The sequence below is a fragment of the Hypanus sabinus genome, chromosome 6, assembly GCF_030144855.1.
Source record: "Hypanus sabinus isolate sHypSab1 chromosome 6, sHypSab1.hap1, whole genome shotgun sequence".
NCBI classification, from domain to species: Eukaryota; Metazoa; Chordata; class Chondrichthyes; order Myliobatiformes; family Dasyatidae; genus Hypanus; species Hypanus sabinus.
The window spans coordinates 20,444,860-20,467,104 of NC_082711.1; the positions used below are offsets into that span (position 1 = coordinate 20,444,860).

The 22,245-nt window shown below is 38.9% G+C and overlaps 1 protein-coding gene across 3 annotated transcripts in view; it reads right to left on the reverse strand.

Annotated features, from left to right (window-relative positions):
• Positions 1-22,245, reverse strand: part of kmt2ca (lysine (K)-specific methyltransferase 2Ca) — a 479,075-nt gene that overhangs the window by 230,065 nt on the left and 226,765 nt on the right. For all 3 annotated transcript variants that reach the window (XM_059971838.1, XM_059971840.1, XM_059971839.1), the window contains 3 exons: positions 21,985-22,099; positions 17,256-17,431; positions 14,166-14,317 (listed from right to left, as the gene is read on the reverse strand). In XM_059971838.1, the coding sequence (XP_059827821.1) occupies positions 14,166-14,317; positions 17,256-17,431; positions 21,985-22,099 (443 nt within the window). The remainder of the gene's footprint in view (positions 1-14,165; positions 14,318-17,255; positions 17,432-21,984; positions 22,100-22,245) is intronic.

Sequence of the window (22,245 nt, forward strand, 5' to 3'; positions counted from 1 at the left end):
CCTTTTCTTGATATCTCATAATAGAACAGTACACACAGAAACAATAATATCTGCACCAACTATGATGTCAATCTAAATGAATCCATCCACTTGCAACATGATCTATATTCCTCTATTCCCCTAACTGTTCACGTTTCATCTACCTGTCTCTTAAATGTTGCTATTCTATCCGCTTCTTCCACCTTCTCTGGCAGCACATGGCAGGCATCTACTTTTTGTGCACAAAACCTGCCTCAAAGATCTCCTTTCAACTTTCCCCCTCTTAGCTAAGACTATGTCTCCTGCAATTTGACATTTCCATCCTAGGGAAAAGATTTGATCTACTGTATGGCTCAGATGCCAGCCTCTCCTTATAAACTATCACACTCTAATCAAGACAACATTCTGATGAATCTCTTCTGCACCCTCTCCAAAGCCTCCATTTCCTATTGATCATATAGCAACCAAAGCCACACACAATAATCCAATTATGACCATAGTTGCACATAACTACAACATGACTTGCCAACTTTTATATTCACAGCCCTAATCTATGAAGCTTTAAGGATGGAATTTTTATCACCTTTATCTAACTGCATTGTCACTTTCAGGGAGCTATGGACTTGCATCCCAAGACTCCTTTGTAAATCAATGCTCCCAAAAGTGCTGCCATTTACTGAATACTTCCCTCTTGCACTTTACCTTCCGAAAACTATTACTTCACACTTTCTCATATAACACCCTGGTAAAGATCTCACTGCTAACAGTGTTTGGGCTATTGTTAGAGATAAGGGCTGCTTAGGAATGTGGGCCATTCAATCGAGAGGGAAGGCTGGGGGAGCAAGTTTTTCTTGTGCCTGGCAATGGTGGGAGTCTTTGGCTTTGTACGGCAAAAGGTGAAGAGAGAAGATGCTGAAGAGAACCAGTTGTAGGATTCAATCTGGAGGGGACCATGATTCGATGGAGCAAGGTGCAGTATTCAACTGGGGATCGGTGAATATGACTTTTGAAAGATTTGAGCTCCAACCTGTGTTCATTTGACTGTTTAATTATGCTGAGCCCTTTTTTGCTTCTTTTATTTTCTCCACTAACTCTTTCGTTATGTTAATATTCATACATGTTCTTTTAATTGTATGCTGCTTGCGATCTGTTAATTCCTGCAACGAGCTGTAGCAGGGCAGCAAGTCACACAGCATTCACACAAACCAGGACTTGGGTAGACGAGACATCCCGATGTTACGGATTTAGCAGGACCGAAATGCGTACACCCTAGATGCACGAGGCCGGTGAAAGGTGGGTTTTTTGGCAGACTGGGTATTGGGAGACTGCCAGTGAGGACTAACAAGCTGTTTCCTGAGATGCCCAGGAAGTAAGGGGGTTTCACTCAAATTAAACTCCATCTGCCAATTCACTGCCAAAATTTCTAACTGATCCATAACTTGGTGTGCTTGTGACAACTTTCCTCATAATCCACATCTCCACCAATTTTCATGACATCATCAACCTTACTAATCAGACCACCACTAATGCATGCAAATTGTTAATGTATATGACAAACACTTCACCACCTTGCTGTCTTCTTACAACCAAGCTAATTTTGAATCCAATTTACAAATTCATCTTGGGTTTCATCTAACTTAATTTTCTGGACCAGCCTACCATAACGGATCTCATCATACACTTTACTGAAGTCTATGCAGACAATATCCATGCTCTATCTACTGTACATCAATCATAATTTTTTTTTCTAAAAAAAAGCAAATCAAATATGAGACAGGGCCTTCTGTACAAAAAGACACACCAACTATCCCTATTAAATTCATCACAAACAAGAGAAAATCTGCAGATGCTGGAAATCCAAGCAACACACACAAAATTCTGACAGAACTCAGTAGGCCAGGCAGCATCTAGGATAAGAGTATAGTTGACATTTCAGGCTGAAACCCTTCTGCAGGACTGGAGGGAATAAAAGCTGAGGAGCAGATTTAAAAGGTGGGGGAGGAGAGAGAAAAACACAAGGTGATAGGTGAAACCTGGAGGGGGGAAGGATGAAGTAAAGAGCTGCGAAGTTGATTGGTGAAAGAGACAGAAGGCCATGGAGGAAAGAAAAGGGGGGAGGAGCACCAGAGGGAGGCAATGGGCAAGCAAGAAAATAAGGTGAGAGGGAAAAGATGATGGGAAATGGTTGGTTGGGGGAGGCACTACCTGAAGTTTGAGAAATTGATGTTCATGCCATCAGGTTGGAGGCTACCCAAACGGAACATAAGGTGTTGTTCCTCCAAACTAAGTGTGGCCTCATCATGACAGTGGAGAAGGCCATGGATGAACATATAAGAATGGAATGGGAAGTGGATTTAAAATGGGTGGCCACTGGGAGATGCCGCTTTTTCTGGCGTATGGAGCATAGGTGCTCAGCAAAGTGGTCTCCCCATCAACTTCTTGTCTCACTGCTATACAGGCCACACCAGAAGCACTGAACACTGTATATGACCCTAACAGACTCACAGGTGCCTACCTTAGTAATATTTGCATAGGCCGCTATACACCTGGTTCTCTATTTCCCTTAGTTCTTCTCCACTAAGGAATGAATTTTGTACTCTCTTCAGGTTCAGAGCTGATTATCTCGATCTCTTTCTATCTTACATTTTTAGGACATCCTTCTATTAGCTCAATAACGGAATGCAGCTTTTTCCTAATGTCAGATGTTAGGCTAAATGACTCAGTTTCCTGTGAGAATGCATCTGTGGCTTTCAAATCCCTTGGAAACATCTAAAAATCATTCCTACTCTGAGCACATTGTGTTTAGCCTATTACGGTGTTCAAATAAAACACAATATCATTTGCTGAGACAATTGAAGTCTCCAAGACTTGACACTAAATAGAAAGTTCAAATGTCTATGTCAGCACTGGTCAGTTCCGATGCAAGTCGATGACCTTAGCACCAACTCAGTTTTCCTCTCCACAGTCACAGAATACTTCAGGAAAATGCTGTGTTCTGCTATCAACAGTTCTGTTTATTTTTATTCATCTCTATTCTTGCTATTTTCTTTCTATTATTAACATTACCGACAACAAATCAACATCCTTAGAAAGCACGTTTCACCTGACTTCAACTCATTTTCTCTCAATGCAGTTGCTGCCCGACCTGCTGAGAATATCCACATTTTCTGTTTTTACTTCAGATTTCCAGTATTTGTAGCTTTCCAGTTTTCCTTTCTCAATCACCAGGTTTCACGTATCTAGCTATCCTCCTTCCCCTACCCCCACTTTTTTATTCTGGCACCTTCCCCCTTCTTTTCCAGTCCCAAAGAAAATCATAAGACATAGGAGCAAAATTAGGGCATTTGGCCCATTGAGTCTGCTCTGCCATATAACAATCACAGCACGGAAACAGGCCATCTTGGCCCTCCTAGTCCGTGCCGAACCCTTAATCTCACCTAGTCCCACCTACCCGCACTCAGCCCATAACCCTCCACTCCTTTCCTGTCCATATACCTATCCAATTTTACCTTAAATGACACAACTGAACTGGCCTCTACTACTTCTACAGGAAGCTCATTCCACACAGCTATCACTCTTTGAGTAAAGAAATACCCCCTCATGTTTCCCTTAAACTTCTGCCCCCTAACTCTCAAATCATGTCCTCTAAATCATGCCATTTAATCATGGTTGATCATTTTTGTTTTACCTTCTTCAGGCCCAGTCCCTGGCCTTCTCCCCCTTAACATTTGATGCCATGGCCAATTGAGAACCTATCAATCTCCACCTTAAGTATACTTGACAACCTGGCCTCCACAGCTGCTCGTGGTACAAATTCCACAAATTCACCATGCCCCAGCTAAAGAAATTACTCTGCAACTCTGTTTTAAATGGACACCCCTCAGATTTATATAACAGTGGCATCAAGTGACTATGGTCCCATACAATCACTAAAAAAACTGTATTGAACAAACCACTGATTGGATGAGCCAAAATTTCCTGAAAATTAAACAAAGAGAAAACTGAAATAATTATTTTAGTGCCAAAAAGAACAATTAAAAGTCAGCACTCATTTAGAATCCCTGTCATTACACACCACAAACCAAGCCAGAAACATTAAGACAACTTTAGCCTATTACTATCTTAAAAATATAGCAAGAGTTAAAGGACTTATGTGCAAACAAGCTGAAGGAACTCAGCAGGTCGGGCAGCATCCGTGGAAATGAGCAGTCAACATTTCATCAGGACTGAAGGAGGAGGGGGCACGGACCCTATAAAAAAACTTGCCAATGAATTTATTTTTAGTAGGCTTGACTACTGTAGTGGCATTTTCACATATCTCTGTAAAAAAAAATCCCTCAGACAGCTGCAGCTTATTCAGAACACTGCTGCTACAGTCCTCACTAAGACCAAGAAAATGGAACATATCTTTCCAGTTCTCGTTCTCAGATTGCTACACTGGCTTCCCATCCAGAGGATTGACTTTAAAATATTACATCTGATTTATAAAGCACTGAATGGTCTAGGGCCAAAGTACATCTCCGATCTCTTGATGCATTATGAAATTTCCCGAGCTCTCAGGTCAGCTAAGGCAGGTCTACTTACTGACCCCAGGGACAAAACTCAACATGATGAACCAGCTCCTAGTTACTATGTTCCACGTATCTGCAATAACCTTCCAGAGTATCTGAAGTCTGCCCCAATTTTTAAGCTCTTTTAAACTGAGGCTTAAAACTTTTCTTTTCGCCGTAGCTTTTAATTAGAATTACTTGCACTGTAACTTTTATTTATCATCTATTTTGTGTGATTTTAATCTCATATTGTCTGAATTTCTATTGTTTGATTTTTATATCTTGTTCTATGTAGAACATTTTGAACTGCCTTGAGTTTGAAAAGTGCTAAACAACTAAACTTGCTTGCTTGCTCTATCCTGAGGCTGTGCCCTCTTGCCCCAGACTACCCAACCATTGGGAACATCCTATCCATTACTACTCTACCTAGGCCTTACAACATTCGAAAGGCTTCAATGAGATTTCCCCTCATCCTCTAAATTCCAGCAAGTATGGGCCCAGAGCCATCAAATGTTGCTCATATGATAACCCTTTCATTTCCACATTCATCCTTGTGAACTTTCTCTGAACACTCTCCAATGCCAGCCCATCTTTTCTTAGGTAAGGAGCCCAAAACTGTTCACAATACTCAAGGCAAGGCCTCACCAGCACCTTATAAAGCCTTAGCATCACAACCTCCTCTTATATTTTAGACCTCTTGAAATGAATGCAAATATTGCATTTGCCTTCCTCACCTGAAAGATCTGGACCTGAAATGTCGGCTGTTTGTTCAGTAGTACGGATGCTGCCTGACTTGCTGAGTTCCTCCAACATTTGTCCGAGTTACTAAGGCATGTTAATTTGGGACAGTTATACTTTAAATACACGTACACTGCAACACAGAATAAATCCTGCTGAGCCGCTGACTTGTACAGCTACTTTATCGCGTGATACCTGAGAAAACACTAACTTGAAGTAAAAATAAAGCAAAATTTTAACTTGTTTATACTAACTATATGACCTACTACATGTGGAAGAAAGAAAACAGCAATTCCTTCCCACATTATATCGAATCCCCCAACGTACTAGTTCACAGCCTCACACAATTACCAGAGAATGGAGTGAAACTACGTGATACTGCAAATATTTGCTGCATATTTAAAGCATTTTATGCAATGCAGAACCAGGATTCAATGGCGCATTACTAAGTTTGGTTCAAAAATAAGAAAAAAAAATTCACAAACTCTCTAAAGCTTAACTAAACGAGTAAGTCGGAAAATTTCAGACAGACATACTTTATTGATCCTGAGGGAAATTGGGTTTCGTTACAGCTGCACCAACCAAGAATAGTGAAGAAATATAGCAATATAAAACCATAAATAATTAAATAATAATAAGTTAATCATGCCAAGTGGAAAAAATAAGTCCAGGACCAGCCTATTGGCTCAGGGTGTCTGACACTCCAAGGGAGGAGTTGTAAAGTTTGATGGATACAGGCAGGAATGACTTCCTATGACACTCAGTGTTACATCTCGGTGGAATGAGTCTCTGGCTGAATGTACTCCTATGCCTAACCAGTACATTATGGAGTGGATGGGAGTCGTTGTCCAAGATGGCATGCAACTTGAACGCATCCTCTTTTCAGACACCACCGTCAGAGAGTCCAGTTCCACCCCCACAACATCACTTGCCTTACGAATGAGTTTGTTGATTCTGTTGGTGCCTGCTGCCCTCAGCCTGCTGAAGGCTGGAGGGACAAAAATTATTTAATACAAATTGTCAATTAGGATGTCCTAAGAATTTTTTTTAATTCAGCAAGCCTTAACATAATAATTTATCTCATATGCATGGTAAATTCATCACCGTTTCTATGACGACTATTTCTATACAGATTAGCACATCACAACCTGTGGAGGAATTAAGTACTGACTGTCATCCTGTATGCTCTTTTGCCACTCTGAGCATATATAGGTCAACGTTCCTTGGAGCCAGTATGAATGTAATTTCCGCTGCACAACTGATCCACTGGCAGCTTAGATTCGTAACCATAGCAAAATAATTGATTGCCAATTTAATTGATGCAGCACTATTCTGTGAGGCCTGTTCCTATGGTGTACTGTTCTATGTTCTAAATGCAGTCATCTTTATCATTAATGCATTAGCTATTCTACTACAGATGCACTTCATATATCTGTATAATTCATATGTTTATGTTAGTAAATGGAAACTGCAACTAAACTAACTTAAACTAACCTGCTGTTACGTCAAAAATGAAAGAGCACGTATGCAGGTGAAGTGATACTCATCAATACCGAAGCAGATTTGCTTTTGAATCTGCATGTCAATTCATGAATTACTTAATAAGACCATAAGACACAGTTGCAGAATTAGGCCATTCAGCCCATCAAATATGCTTTGGCATTCCATCATGGCTGATCCCAGATCCCACTCAACCCTTGCCTTCTTACCATATCCTTTGATACCCTGACCGATCAAGAAACAATCAATTTCCACCTTCGATATACACACAGACTTGGCCTCCACCACAGTCAGTGGCACAGCCTTCAACGTACTTACTGCTCTTTAGTTAAAAAGATCCCTCCTTACCTCTGTTCTAAAGGTCATCCCTCAATTTTGAGGCTGGTTCCTCTAGTTCTGGACACATCCACCATAGGAAACATCCTCTCCATATCCACTATCTAGCCCTTCAAATATCTGGTAGGTATCAATGAAATCCTCTCACATTCTTCTAATTCCAGTGAGTACAGGCCCTTCATTCCTGGAATCATCCTCATGAACTTCCTCTGGACTCTCTTCAATGACAACACATCCTTTCTGAGATACGGGGCCCAAAACTGTTGACAATACTCCAAGTGAGGCCTGATTAGTGTCTTTTAAAGGCTCAGCATTATCGGCCTTTTATAAACCTACAGCATGATACGTGCCCTTCGGCCCACAAAGCTGTGCTGAACACGTCCTTACCTTAGAAATTACCTAGGGTTACCCATAGCCCTCTATTTTTCTAAGCTCCACGTACCTATCCAGGAGTCCCTTAAAAGACCCTATCGTATCTGCCTCCACCACTGTCGCCGGCAGTCCATTCCACGCACTCACCACTCTCTGTGTAAAAAAACTTACCCCTGACATCTCCTCTGTAACTACTTCCAAGCACTTTAAAACTGCCCTCTTGTGCTAGCCATTTCAGTCCTGGGAAAAAGTCTCTGACTATCCACTGTTACGTACCCATGACACGTGACAGTGGTGTACTTGTCACGTGACTGGGGTTGAAGCTATACTGGACTTAAGATAATGGTCTTGTGATGGTGGAGTGACGTCATTTTCCTGCCAGTAGAGGTCATGTGACAGGTTTTTTTTTACAGGGTATAAAAGGAGGACCCCTCACTGTGAGGAGGGGCAGTTCGTGGCTGGATTTGCCATGTTGACTTCATGCCACTGCGTGATTTAATGTTATGACACAGTTTAGTTGAAAGATGAAGTTTTATCTAATGCCTAAAGTTTAAAAGGTTATTGCCAGCAGTTTCTTTATAACACTGCTAGTTGAGAATCAGAGGAGAGTGAAGATTGGAGTTCGGGAGATAGAAGATCGAGGAGAATCGATTTTGACGGTGAAACAGGTTCGACCTTGTTTGATCCTTATTTGGAAGGAATTCGTTGACTGTTCTCATGTTAATCCCTGCGAAATAGCAGAAAGGATTGAGTACAGTGTTGTAAAGGAAAGGTCAGTGCCTTTAAGCCGTTTCGTTACGTAAATTCTTCGTGGGAAAAGTTCGATTTGGGAACCGAAGCAACACGATATGAAAGAGAATTTAAATCGTCTTAAAAAGTCTCTCCCTTAAATGGACCGTGAGCATTTTGGACTTTTGGCGATACTACTCTGAAGAACTGTTTTTTTTTGCAACATCGCTTTAAGAACTATTTAAGCTTCATTACTTTAAGAACTGTTTAAGCTGCCGCACAGCAGCTGATTTCCGGTAACGTTAGTGATTTGTTTACTTTTTGGGGGGGGGGGGTTTGTTTTCAGTGGTTAATAAACATGTTATTTGTTATAAAAACCCCTGCCTAGCTCATATATTTATTGTTGCCTGAATCCGTAACATAAATATGAGGGCTCGTTCGGGACTGGATCTGTGTCTTGGAAAAGGGGAATACGCGATTCTTTTGTTTGATTGACTTGTGAGTGGTTTTAGGCAACAATGAATATTGATGAGTTTCTGGCTTCGCCAGACACAGAGTTATTAGCTAAGGCGAAAAAAACTGAGGTGTCTGAGATAGCTAGTAGATTGCAACTTAAAGGTATTTTGAAGACTGCATCAACGGCTGTAATACAGAGAAAAATCGTGTCACACTATGTGGATTCGGGTGATTTTGATGAATCGATTTTAGAGTCGTTTCCAATAAGTAATCTGGAGATGCAGTTGCAAATCGAACAGATGAAGTTGGAACAAAGTAAAGCAGAATTGGAGCATTGTAGGTTAGAAGCTGATCAGAAAAAAAGGGATTTTGAATATGCAATGACGGAATTAAGGTCTGGGAATCAGTCTTCTGGTTCTAGAAAACCGTTTGTTTCTAGTCAAGAAATTAAATTGGTCCCACCATTTAGTGAAACAGAAGTGGAAAGATACTTCCAGCATTTTGAAACGATTGCTCAGATTTCAGAGTGGCCGAAAGATAAATGGTCAGTGTTGTTACAGAGTGTAATTAAAGGCAAAGCACAACAAGTTTATACAGCTTTAACTGCTGCGCAAGCACTTGATTATGATATTGTGAAAATGCATATTTTAAAATCATACGAATTAGTCCCAGAAGCGTATAGAGAAAGATTCAGAAGTTTGAAGAAGTCTGTGGAAAAGACTTATGTGGAATTTGCCTATGATAAAGCTGTGTGTTTTGAGAGATGGGTTTCTTCTAAAAATGTAAATGAGGACTATGATACATTGAAAGAGCTGATTTTAATGGAGGAATTTAAAAGAAGCATCCTTGTTGAAGTAAGGACCTACTTAAATGAGAGGGATACTGATACATTACAGGACTCTGCTAGATTAGCTAATGAGTATGTTTTAATCCATAAAAATAAATTTCCTCAGGGCAAAATTTTTAAGAGGAAAAATAACACGGAGACAAGGTAAATCAGAAATTAAATCAGAAGTTAATGAGAAAGGTAAGGAGGAAGGAAAACCTGTGAAGGAAAGACAGTTTAGTCTTATTTGTAACTATTGTAGGAAGCCTGGCCATGTAATAGCTAACTGTTTCAGATTGAAAAAGAAAGAGAAGGAAGCAGTTCCAGATGCTTGTGTACAACATACTGAAGCACCTGTAAAATTACAGGGTTTGATAAACACAAATGAGGTTTTGTTAAAGTCTGACCAAGTTAGAAAGGGATATGATCATTTTATAACTGAAGGGTTTGTATCCTTGAAAGAAGGATCTACTCTGGTGCCAATAAAAATCCTTAGGGATACTGCAGCTTCTCTATCACTGATGTTAGACAGTGTATTGAGGTTTAATGAAGAGTCTGATACTGGTGAGGTAAATTATATAAGAGGTGTTGGGAGTGATTTTATGCCTGCACATTTGCATAAAGTAAATTTAAAGTCAGGGTTAGTTACAGGATTTGTTAAAGTAGGATTACAGCACAGCTTACCTGTGAAGGGTATTTCTTTATTGTTAGGTAATGACTTGGCAGGTGGACAAGTTTTTCCTGAAGTGCATTTGACAATGGAGTCAGAGGAACCAGAGATGAATTCTAACACAGATTCTTCCTGTGTTGTGACTAGAGCTATGGCTAAAAAGATTGATGCGCAGAATGAGGTTGTTACTCATGACTGTTCAACTCAGGATTCAAGTTTTGAGGATGTGTCAGAGACTTTCTTACCTTCGTTGTTTGAACAAGATTCTTGGAGTAAGTCTGACTATAAGATTTATCTCTGTCTCGGAAGGAGATGATAGCAGAGCAGAATAGAGACCCTGAGATTATAAAATTAAGAGAACAAGCTCTACTAGATAGTGAAATTGAGAAGGTGCCAGTAGGATATTACTTGGAAAAAGGAGTGCTGATGAGGAAGTGGAGATCACCTACAATTCCTGCAAGTGAGGAATGGAATATTGTTTACCAGGTAGTTGTCCCTAAAGTTTATCGAAATGAGATTTTGACTTTAGCTCATAGTGTGCCTTTAGGTGGACATCAAGGGGTAAGGAAAACTGTGGACAAGATTTTAAAACATTTTTACTGGCCTGGTCTAAGAAAAGATGTGGCGATGTTTTGTAAAACATGCCATACTTGTCAAATTGTGGGTAAACCAAATCAGGTTACACCAGTGGCTCCATTACAACCTATTCCAGCATCTGGTGAACCATTTTCTAAAGTTATTGTAGATTGTGTTGGTCCATTACCAAAGACAAAAACTGGTTATCAGTATTTGTTGACTATCATGTGTACTTCGTCTAGGTTTCCAGAGGCAGTACCACTTAGGAATATAAAAGCTAAAACTGTGACAAAGGCCCTTATAAAATTCTTTACTTGTTTTGGATTACCTAAGGAAATACAAACTGATCAAGGCAGTAATTTTATGTCTGGATTGTTTCAACAGATAGTTTATAAATTGGGAGCTAAGCAAATCACTTTGTCTGCATACCATCCAGAGTCGCAAGGTGCCTTGGAGAGGTTTCATTCAACCCTCAAAAATATGATTAAGACATATTGTGTGGAAAATGAAAGTGACTGGGATGAGGGTATAAACTTACTTTTATTTGCAGTAAGGGAATCGGTACAAGATTCTTTCGGTTTCAGTCCATTTGAACTTGTATTTGGGCATAGAGTTAGAGGACCTTTAGCTTTATTAAAAGAACAGTGGATTAGTAAGGAAATACACACTAATTTGTGTGGACAGTGTCTTGTCAAGAAGCATTTGAAAAATTGAAAACAATGATATATCAACAACCTGTGCTCAAGGCACCTGACTTTGAAAAACCTTTTTCATTAGCTGTAGATGCTGGTGATGAGGCTGCAGGAGCAGTATTAATGCAAAGGAATGAGGGTGATGAGGTTGATCATCCAGTAGCTTACTTTTCTAAGAAATTTAATAAGCATCAAAGAAACTATTCGACAATAGAGAAAGAATTGTTATCTCTTGTTTTAGCTTTAGAATATTTTGAGGTATATGTTAGTACAACTCCAAAACCACTTATTGTTTACACTGATCATAATCCGTAAGTTTTTCTGAGTAAGATGAAAAACAAAAACAGAAGATTATTAAATTGGAGTTTGATGTTACAAGAGTACAATATTGTGATAACTCATATTAAAGGTAAAGATAATGTGGTTGCTGATTGTCTATCTCAATGTTGAATGTACAATGTAATTTTTTATGGTGTTTTTTTTACAATTGTAACACTCCTACTGTATTGTAAGATGTTATATGATGATACTGTATTGTATATTGTGTATGTTATAAAATTTATACAGTTGTTTTTCTTGTAAATAATTGTTAAAATTTTTGTTCTTGACAGACAAAAATGTTTTTTTTTTGAGGGAGGTGTTACGTACCCGTGACACCACACAATCAATGCCTCTTATCATCTTGCACACCTCCATCAGGTCACCTCTCATCTTCCGCTGCTCAAATCTCCTCTGCATCCTTTCTATGATTTCCACATCCTTCCTGTAGTGAGGTGACCAGAACTGAGCACGTTACTCCAAGTGGGGTCTGACCAGGGTCTTATATAGCTGTAACATTGCTTCTCGGCTCTTAAACTCAGTCCCAAGGTTGATGAAGACCAATGCACCATATGCCTTCTTAACCACACAGTCAACCTGCACAGAAGCTTTGAGCATCCTATGGATTTGGACTCCAAGGTCCCTATGATCCTCCACACTGCCAAGAGTCTTACCATTAATACTATATTCTGCCATCATTTTTGACCTACCAAAATGAACCAGCTCATACTTATCTGGTTTGAACTCCAGCTGCCACTTCTCAGACCAGTTTTGCTTCCTAGACTAGAGTCTCCATTGATCATGACGTTAATCACATATCGATCCTGTGCTTTCCTCTCACATTCTGAACTCTCCCTTGATTTTACCACTCATTTACACACCTGAAATAACTGATAGTGGCCAATTAGTCTGCTTACCTTCACATCTGTGGAAACAAATGAAGAAAAACTTATGGTGACAGGCAACTATGCAAAGTGCACAAATGTCAGGATTGAACTCCAGGCCACTTAAGCTGTGAGGAAACAACTCTACTACCTTTCTCATCTCAGCACACTACTTATCGCAGGAATTGCTTAATATCTCTTCACTGTAATTTTCTTTGGAATTCTATTCTTTAGACACAAGTACCATTTATAACTGTATACAGCTATGGCAAAGGACACTGATTAAAACAGCAAAAGACTGCTCTTCATGGAACTGTGCACTTTGGGGCTTGTTTACTATGGGCATCAGAAAAAAAGCACAAGATCCATTAACCTACTTAGGGAAGCTGATGGTCCATCAGTATTGTCATTCAAATTCATCAAGGTTGCTTTGCTCGGTTCAAAGCAATTCACGTCTAGAAAGCATGTGCTTTTAGTGTTCCCTTTAAAATGACTCACTAATCTTAGCAACTGCAGTCATCCACTAGCTGTCAGACATGTGTATGACAAAATTCCAACTAGCATTTACAGAGATTTACGTGAAAATGGATGTTTGATCATCTTTCTGCATCTGCTATATTTACACTTCTCCCTTATAGTGAAATAAGGATTGGGTAGAGAGGAGAAATTCAAAGATAGAAGAACGAAATAAGACTGTGATCCTAATAAAGTTTGGAATGTACTATATATAGACCAAATTTTATAATTAAATTTAATCTAACAATACATTTGTATGACACATCCTTCTACAAATGTGCAGCAGAAAGCATCCTAACATACTGCATCACTGCTTGGTACAGAAAATGCACAGTGGTGGACAGGCAGGCTCTACAACAGGTAGTCAAAACTGCCCAATGACTAACCACCACCAGCCTACCACCCATCAAAGACATACACAGAAAGCATCAGAAAAAGGATAGTAATATTAAGGATCCCATCCATCCTATTCATGATTGTCCCACTACCATCCGGGTGATGACTATGTAGAATCCACGCCAGGACCACCAGACTCAAAATCAATTATTTCCATCAAGCAATAAGGTTGATCAACACCTCCACCCACTTATTTATCCCGCCACACACCACCCCCACCACTACTTTATCATTTCCCATCAGAGTCACTCCTGTGCCTAGCATCACTTTATGGGCATACAAACAATGCATATAACAACACACACAAAATGCTGGTGGAACACAGCAGGCCAGGCAGCATCTATAGGGAGAAGCGCTGTCGATGTTTCGGGCCGAGACCCTTCGTCAGGACATCTGATCGGGAGTAACGATTATCTTGTTCTTCTTTATACTTGTGTATTGGAAATGGCATTGAACAATCGTGAATGTTCTATACAAGCACTCTAGCTTACTGAAAAACATTGCTAACACCATAAACGTGCATGTGACACTTTGACTAACATCAAAAATAATTTACCTCATGTCTCAACCGTAAGACATTCAATTTTTGTTTAAAATATACTTATTAAACACTTTTAATGCCCTTACCAGCTTCAGTTTCTAGGATACAGTCAACAATCCCATTATCGGAGGACTGAACATTTTCTTCTGTACCTTCTGTTTCTTTACACATTGTACAGATGTAGCACTCTTTTGCCTCATTATTTTCCGAAGATTTGTCACATTCTATGTGAATCCACCTGAAGACCAGACAGAAATCACAGTTAACTTTTTTGAATGACCACAAAGAGTGTAAAGGACACAGCAACAACCAACTTTACCTCATTTTTTGTTATATACAGTTGTGCAGATCAATCATTGCAGATTTTTTTTACTGTCAGTGGCACTTAAAATTTTTTTGTAAATTGAAACATCAAACAAACACAAACCACAGCTCACATCACAAGTAAACAATGTCAGGCAGTCAAAGCAAATGACAGGCACAATGGCAAACATAAAATGTTTTGACTAGATGGCGTCAGCATTCAGAGGGCGATAGTTTATTAACAATGAGCTACCATTTCCATTCTGTGTTTATTGTTATAATTTGTAACTGTTGTTACTGGAAGCACAGACATTTATGTAAATAGGTTAAAGCTCTAAAATGCTTCAACATAAAGGTTGTGGTAAATATATTATTTAGAAAATTTATGCATTATATTCATGAAAACATTATTTTGAAATAACCTGTATTTAATTGTATTAAAATTATATAGAAGAAAGTTCTAGGTGCGCAGCAACAAGTACCGTGCACGGGAACATTTCCCATTACTGCAGGACTGCACACCCATGCAACTTAGCAGGAATAGTGGTTACAACAGTGAATCTATGTCCTTGCTGTGGCAGGTGGATGATAATAGCTGAAGATTCAGCCCCTGAACTGCTCTTCTGGCCAAGATGTCAGATGGTGCATGAGAAAAGCATTACAATTACTCTAAAAACTCACAAAATACTGGAGGAACTCAGCAGGCCAGGTAGCATCTATGGAAATGAGTACAACTGATGTTTTAAGGTCGAGACCCTTCAGCAGGACTCTAAAAACCGTTAGCTTACAAGCAGGAAACAGCAAGGAGTTCCATTTCCCTTCCCATCAATTTTATTGGGTGTGTCCATGTGGCCACACCATACACATCAGGAAAGCTTCATTCTCATATTCCCGTCAACCATTCTGCCATCTTTCAATGTTGAGCCACATACTAAAACATGTTTTGTTTACATCTTTCATTATAAGACATCGCAGAACTCTCCCTGCATAGGTTCAAACCATTCCAAGGAAAGGAGTGTGACAGGGAATAACTAGGGAAGAAACTTCAATTAAATGAAAGTTACAGGCAAGGAAAGGATGTTCAAGATATTCCAAAGAAAAACAAGCTGGCACATTTACATCAAAGTAGTTAGCTGTGAGTTTCTAATCAATTCCAATCCTAAATGACGAGTCATAAATTCATTGCTCAACAGTCTGTTACAAATGAAGAACATTAACAGACTTTAATGCATACTTGTTTAAAATGGTGATAACTAATGTGTTTTAATCACATCATTAACAAGAAACTTCAACTAGAATTAAGAAAAACAAAGCATTATTTTGGCTTACTTCAGACATTAACAGTATTGGCAAAACTCTGGTATTGTATCACTTAATGAATTATAACCTGAAAATAGCATTTGCTATGTTATCTTTTTGGGGAGTGAAAAAATGGAATATAACTTCCTCTCAATTTACGTTTTCCAAGCTACCTACTGTCATACAACCACAATCAGTTTCCAAGGCCGCATGAATGTTCATGATATGTTCATGAATGTTCATGATAAATGATCAAATTAAGTATGATGCAGATCCAAAGAATAGTAGATGTGGTCCAATAATTCGAGTTTTCCTTCCTTATGATGAAAGGATCCCTTCAGGAAAGGCAAGAGCATCCCTCAAATACTCTTCACTTGCTGATGAACAAATGTATCCATTGCTGTTGAAAACTGTTTAATAACGAGGTGAAATACCTGTCGTCAAATGAAAGAATTAGACCCCTTTCCAAATGGAATAAAACTTAATTGCCTGATATTTCAGTGAGTTATGCTCAGACAATGCTCAGCTCTAATGACAAGAACATTCTCCTAACATCATGGCATCATAGCTCTGAGGACCCCCAGGAGCCTAATATGCTCATGAAGAATTAATGGCTAATCACCAATCAAGATACCCCCATCCTAGCAGTTCAATGTTAATCGTTTTAGCACATCTTCATTACTGGAATTTCCAAAGAGCAGAAACATTAATCATGGTTCAACAAACCAATAAAAGCATGACATCTGCCTTTATGGATCCAGACAGCAGGTATTCCTATATAATAGGCAAGGCAACGCATTTACAATGCAGAAATTGTAACCTGCAAAGAAAACGCATGCTCTACAGGGAAGAGAAAATCAAGTGAATGCAGAAAGAGAACCCAAGTGAACACAGACCCTGCAAGTCAGAAATGGAGGACTGCCACATACTTTTCTGATGCAACACAAAAAAAGGTCGCATTTGAACCAGACTGTAGTGTGATGTGCACAATTTCAGATGGTAAGTTATCTGTGGGTTAATCAGAACATTTCTGTAATTGGTTTAACAGAGTGAAGTTTTCATGGTTGATGTTTTCGGATAACAAAAGAATAAACTCCATTTAACTATGCAATTTAGGCCTGAAACAATATGACATTGGTGCATTAAAGCATAAGGCAGATATTTGGAGGTATAAAAAGTATTTTTAAGAACAATATTTAATTTCTACCTTCCCAGGTTTAAAAAAAAATGTATTTCATCCTTCCTCTCAATAGGAGTAATGGACCAGAATCTAATAACACATCTAGAAAACCTGATCTGTCACAAAATTGTCAAATATAACTTTGTGCCAAGATTAAGGTGCTTTCTGAGCACCCCTACCTCAAGAAATACTGTAGCATCTCACCCTGCAATAGAGGGCTGTGCTATTCTAGAATAAATATGAAACACAAAACATGTCCATTTAGAATTACTAGCTTGTCAGTAAATTTTCAATATTGATTCATTAAATATTCCAGGTATTTAAAAAGGGAACAGAAATAATTAAAGCTTTACTTGTGCTGTGGGCCAATTTTTGAAGCTGTAAATAATCTTACCTTTTGCATATCTGACAATGCAGTGCATCCTTTTGGGGGTCTTGATGGCAGATTTTGCCACAGAGTGGACAGTAGAAGCTGTGGTCTTGTTGCTGATAACAACTAGCACAAAGTGAACAGTTGTGGTGCCAATGAGAGCTGGTCCGTGTGCCACAGTCAACACATACCCTGCAATTCTAATGTAAAATGGTGGACATTAAACATTTTATGCCAGGGAAATGCAACAGAAAATACATATAACCTCAAAGTGGCCCAATCTCACAGGGTGGTTTATAAATAATAAAACAAAATAGAAAAACTAGAAATCTGAAATAAAAGCAGCAAATTATAAGTAAACAAAGCAGTCAGCGTCTGCAAAGAGTAAAGACATTATTTTTCTTTACAGATGCTGCCTAATCCATTGTATTTCTTAAAGTGATTTCTGCCACTATGTATGTTGAGTTATGCAACCTCAGAAGGCCGACTTATATTTCAAACATTTTTATTGTAAGAAATATTTACGATTAATTCTCACGTGCACAGAAATTAGGCTATAGCAGCATGTTCACTTATACCATTGTCATCCACATAACTCCCAATGGTAAAATTGCTGTCTTGTGAACAGAAAAGATTCAGATATTCATTCCCACGTTAGATTTGAGTGGCACTGTTAGAAAAAAAATCTGAGGAATGTCAGGATAGGCAAATCAAGTCTACATAATGGGCAATTACCAACGCCACTGTGAGAAACAGTTGGGAACAAGGTTTGTCTAGAAGCTAGTGTGCAACTTTAGAACCTAAACTGGATTAAAGTCCAAAGGTTGCATAAAATCTGGACAATAATGGAAGTAAAGAGAACATGCAAAGAAGAAACACACTTTGGTCTTTCCAGCTCATCCTAAAGATCCCTTCTGAGACCTAGTCTTAGATTATTCCAACCTACGGTGACGTCGGTATTGGTCCAATGAATGTAATGAGTACCACTTGCTGTGCTAGGTGCAGTTCATTACTAATTCAGGTGCAGAGCTTGAAGATTTGATGACTAATAAACAATTTCATGCAGTTTTGTTTTTTCTGTAGGATGGCAATGTGAATATTTGTACTCATATAATCAGTGCTAAAAATTGATGTTTTTCTTTAAAACCCAATCCAGGCATCAAATGCTCAGTGTCAAGGTACAGGTTATGGTTCTGACTCTCCAATTTCACAAATGTACCACCTCCCTGTTCTCCCTTCATATGTCCACTGCATTGGAGTATATTTTCATATCAGTCATACGTTGGCAGCTATGGGTTAGACTGACACTTAGCAAGAATTTACCAAATCATAACCAATTACGTGATGCAGACTTAAACCCAAGTCATATTGCTAACTCAATAAAGCTTTACTTGTACAGCATGCTTCAGACCTATGGCTGACAGGAGGCACATTTCAGAGGGCTATATGGGGAACTGCAGGCACAAACTCACATTGCTTCTGGGGACAAGGCTCGCTGGTGTGATGCTGCAGTGATTGACAGGTGCTCCTGTGTTTGCAGCATATGCCAAAAACTATTACTGAAGCATTGTACCTGAAAATTGGAGGAAAAAATAACACTGACAGAGACACGAGCAGGAGACATGAAAGGAAGGCCAGTTCAGACTAAAGGTATACCTACAGCATATAATATTAGCACGTCTTAAGATTTCAACACCCAAGATCAAATGCAGGAAACAATTTAAAATATTCCACAAACCAAGCAAAATTCTCTCTTTTGTTGTTTCTCTGTTCTGATAGCATAAACTTTACAACAAGAGAAAGAATCCAGTGTTTTGAAAGCTATAATTTCCCCTGGTGCTTAACTTTGAAGAGGCTAATAAAATGTCATTGTAAGGTTTGTTAAATTAGTCTAAGTGCAATAGTGGAGAAATGGTTTCAAACCAACAATTCCTAATATGGTCAGCATTCTTGGCTAAATGACCATTAAATAAAATTAAATGGGTGCCACCTGTTTTTGCCTTAAAGAATACAGGAACATCAGTGGAGAAATTAATTACCTTTGCAATTAATATAAACCACCTTCGGAAAAATTGAAAGCCAAAAAGCAATTGCAGGCAGCAAGATAAATAAGGATCAAAAGGAATCCAAACTTTAAAATGTATTTTCAAAACACAAGGAGGAGACCACGTATATTTCTGCAAAATTTCTCAGTCTTTCCTGCTTTATTTGAATTAATTGCTTCCTATGCAAAAGTCTGATAACACATTTTTGACCATTCACATCTTCATTGTTAATCTTCATAAGTTCCATATTTCCATGCATGAACTTCAATAACAACATGGCTAAGCTCAAACTCCAGACAACAGTCTGGTATTGAATTTGAATTATTACGACTTTAATACATTGAATATCGAACAGTACTGTATAGGAACTGGCCCTTTAGCCCACTACGTCTACGCTAATTATGACTCCACTTTACATAATCCAACCTGCCTGAACATGACCTATACCTTTCTTGCCCCTACCTGTTCCAAGTGCATGTCTAAATACTACCTAAATGTTCCTACCATATCTACACCCACCATCTCCCATGGCAGTGCAACAAAGGCACCTATATCTCCATGTAAAAAACTGCTTCATAAATCTGTTGTGAAGACTCTCATTCTCCCCGATTAGTAATGCAGCTCTCCGCCTCTCAACTCCCTTGCTACCATGCAGTAAACATCTAAACCTTGGAATGTTGAGCTGCTAGTCCTCACCTTCCCTCTACCACGCCTCTGCAATGGCCAAAGTATTGTAGATCCATGCACTAACCTAGGCTGAGCTCATGTGCCTTACCTAAATAAATCTCAGTCCACAGAAGAGAAGTGAGGTGGGAGGGAGAAAAAGACAAATCTCAAAAACTGAAAACAAGCAGGAAATGCCCTTTATTGCACCAAACATCATCATTCATCATTAAGTATTATTCAACAACTTTTGCACTTTCATAGAGTATTTAATTTTCCATTGATTCGAGAACTTTGCCAATTCATAAATATTGAACCTCAGAATAAGAGGTGAAAATAATAAGCAAAGCCACATAGGAATAATGAAGTCATACAAAGTAAATTATTCATGGGTTGGAAAAAAATACTAACAAGTTACCATCAAACTGCAGCAGCAAAGAAGCTCCAGCTGATTTTTATAAACTGAGCCTAGTTTGAATGCAGATGGCCAAATTTGCAATCAAAATAAACAGAACGTCATTGGCAACACCCAGGATGTAAATTTCAAACGCAGATGACTGCTTTTGAAGGCCAGCTGAAGGCCATGAACACCTGAATATCTTTAGATAGGGGAAAATTAAGACAAGAGAATATAGACATTAAAAAAGTTGGAAGAATGTGAGGTGGTGGCGGTTGGAGTGAGAAAAGCAGTCCTGCATCTCCAAGTTCACATGGAAATTAACATTTTTGTTAAAGAAACTTAACCTATCTTGGTGCTATAACCCAACATTTGCAGCCTACGTAAGAAGAGTTATACAGCACAAAAATAAGCCCTTGAGTTCACAACATCCATGCTATCAAGTTAGCACCAATATACACTCTTTATCCAGTACTTGGCCCAGAACCTTGCACGCCTTGTCTAAATATGTAGTAAATGTCATGAAAATCTTTGCCCTCTAACAGTGCAGTCTACATTTGAACCACCCTCTGGATTAGGAAAAAAAAAGAGACTTATCTCAGATCATCTCTAACATCCTATTCTTTACCTTAAATCTTCTTCATATACCATCACAGGATTAAATTTCACCTGTCATTATTATGTACCCATTTACCATCAGTATCTTCCTGTAGCTTAAGACCACCTTTCATCACTATCAATAACATTACCAATTTTTATGACATCTGGAAACTCATCTGCAAGAGATTGTTCTTCTTGTTCAGGCTTCAGGTTCACTTCAAGAACTCAATTTATATACTTTTAACAAGGGTGATGCTACCTTCAGTTGGTTCAGCTCATGGTCAGCAGCAGTGTACTTAGAATCAGAAGTACAGAGCATTGAAGCAGGTCCCTCAAGCCCAACTAGCCCATGCCAACTGTGTTCAAATCACAAACAAGAGAAAATCTGTAGATGCTGGAAATCCAAGCAACACACACAAAATGCTGGTGAAACTCAGCTGGCCAGACAGCATCTATGGAAAAAAGTAGTCACCATTTCGGGCTGAGAATGTCAGGTTATATTCAGGACCCTTCCTGTTGAAAGGTCTTAACCCAAAAGGTCGACTGTACTTTTCCATACATGCTGCCTGGCCTGTGGAATTCCTCCCGCATTTTGTGTATGATGCCAACTGTGTTGCCCAGCGAGCTAGTCCCACCTGTCCACCCTTGGCCCATAAACCTCCAAGACCTCTATCCATGTACTTACCTATGTGGCTTTCAAACATTGCTGATGGTTAAGACTAACGTTAATGGTTGAACATTGCTAATATTTAAGATACTAGTTTCTAATTCTATAATGGTTTCCTGCAGATATAAAGTGGAGGGGAGTGGGTAGGGTTACTAAAATTCATCCCATAAGTGGGATAAGATCAATATACAAAAGGGCACAGTCAAACACCATCATTTTGACTGTAAAAGAGATAGATGACTGTAGGAAGAGATTCTCTTATGTAAGAATGTAGAAATTACTATGATATTCTGAAGTATGCAAAAATCAAATTTCATGTTTGGTGTAATGTTAAAAGACCAACTGGAAGAAAAATGTTAACAGGTTGAAATTTTCACTCACTTTACACCTCCAGCCATTTGTAGGTATCGACTCCATTGCCGGTTGGAGACAAAATGTATGATAGCCTTTGTCACATATGTCACAAACCAACATTTTGCTGTCATCACCTGGACATCTGAAAGGATATAAAATGATAAAATTAAATAATTTATTTTGTGAAATCAGAGGTTTCATTAAGAGTTGCAGCAAGCTGTGGTCTTTAAAACCATACAAGCGATGACGCAGGCAATGTTGCAAACCAAACCAAATGTTCTGAAAATT